Here is an 824-nt window from a genome sequence, read left to right as displayed (position 1 = left end):
GTCGGGGCCCGGGCGGCTCGGACGCCGGCCAGCTCACCTGCGCGGGCTCCGCGGGCTCCCAGAAGGTCAGGCAGGCGCAGTAGTGCCGCTCCGAGTTGATGTCGGTGAGGACGGCCACGAAGAAGGTCGGCGGGTTCTGCTCAGGACACAGCTGCCACCCGCTGGGCTGGCAGAACTGCAGGGCGGAGGGGCGGTTCGCAGCTGCCCGGCGGCCCCCCGCCCCCCCCCCCCGCCCGCCACTCACCAGCTCGATGCCCTGGGGGAACGGGTTGTCCTCCCAGTCCCTCTCGGGGAAGCGCTGCAGGATGTGGCCCTGGCCTTCCCCGCTCCCTGGGGGCAGGAGCGGCAGTCAGCACCCCGGCCGGAGCCCGCGGGGAGGCCAGGGGCGGGGACGGCCCCCACCCAGCCCTCATCTGCCCCAGACCAGCGGGTCCCCAAGAACAGTCTTGGGGCAAAGGACACCAGGCCCCAAGACCCTGGACCCGGAGACCCGCCGGAGCCGGGCCGGACGGCCCAGCGTGGAGGGCCCCAGCCCCAAGGCAGGCCGAGCGCGGGGCGTCCACCCCCAGCGAGGCTCAACACCAGGACAATCCTGGCTGGCTGGACAGTTGAGGCCACGAGGGCAGACGCACCCCGAAACCCCTCCCTGGCAACCCTAGGCCCACGTGAGGGCCCTGGCCCCGCAGGGCTGGGGAGACTGGACACCTGCCCAGGGGAGCAGCCGGCTGGGGGGCCTGGCCTCCCAGGCTGGGGCAGGGGACACTGAGGTCGGCGCAGCCCCCCCACACGTGTGCGCTGCCCACCAGGCGCGCCCGGCCGCTCGC

General features: G+C 74.8%; 1 protein-coding gene across 1 annotated transcript in view; it reads right to left on the bottom strand.

Annotated features, from left to right (window-relative positions):
* SBF1 (SET binding factor 1) overlaps positions 1–824 on the bottom strand; it is a 19,237-nt gene that overhangs the window by 10,855 nt on the left and 7,558 nt on the right. The window contains exons 3-4 of the mRNA XM_012735076.1: positions 245–330; positions 38–175 (exon numbers count right to left, since the gene is read on the bottom strand). Of these exons, the coding sequence (XP_012590530.1) occupies positions 38–175; positions 245–330 (224 nt within the window). The remainder of the gene's footprint in view (positions 1–37; positions 176–244; positions 331–824) is intronic.

This window comes from Condylura cristata, unplaced genomic scaffold (assembly GCF_000260355.1).
Source record: "Condylura cristata isolate star-nosed mole 26May11 unplaced genomic scaffold, ConCri1.0 scaffold00004, whole genome shotgun sequence".
Taxonomy (NCBI): domain Eukaryota; kingdom Metazoa; phylum Chordata; class Mammalia; order Eulipotyphla; family Talpidae; genus Condylura; species Condylura cristata.
The sequence above is the reverse complement of the archived record's forward strand: the minus strand, read 5'-3'. Positions and strand labels throughout refer to the sequence as shown.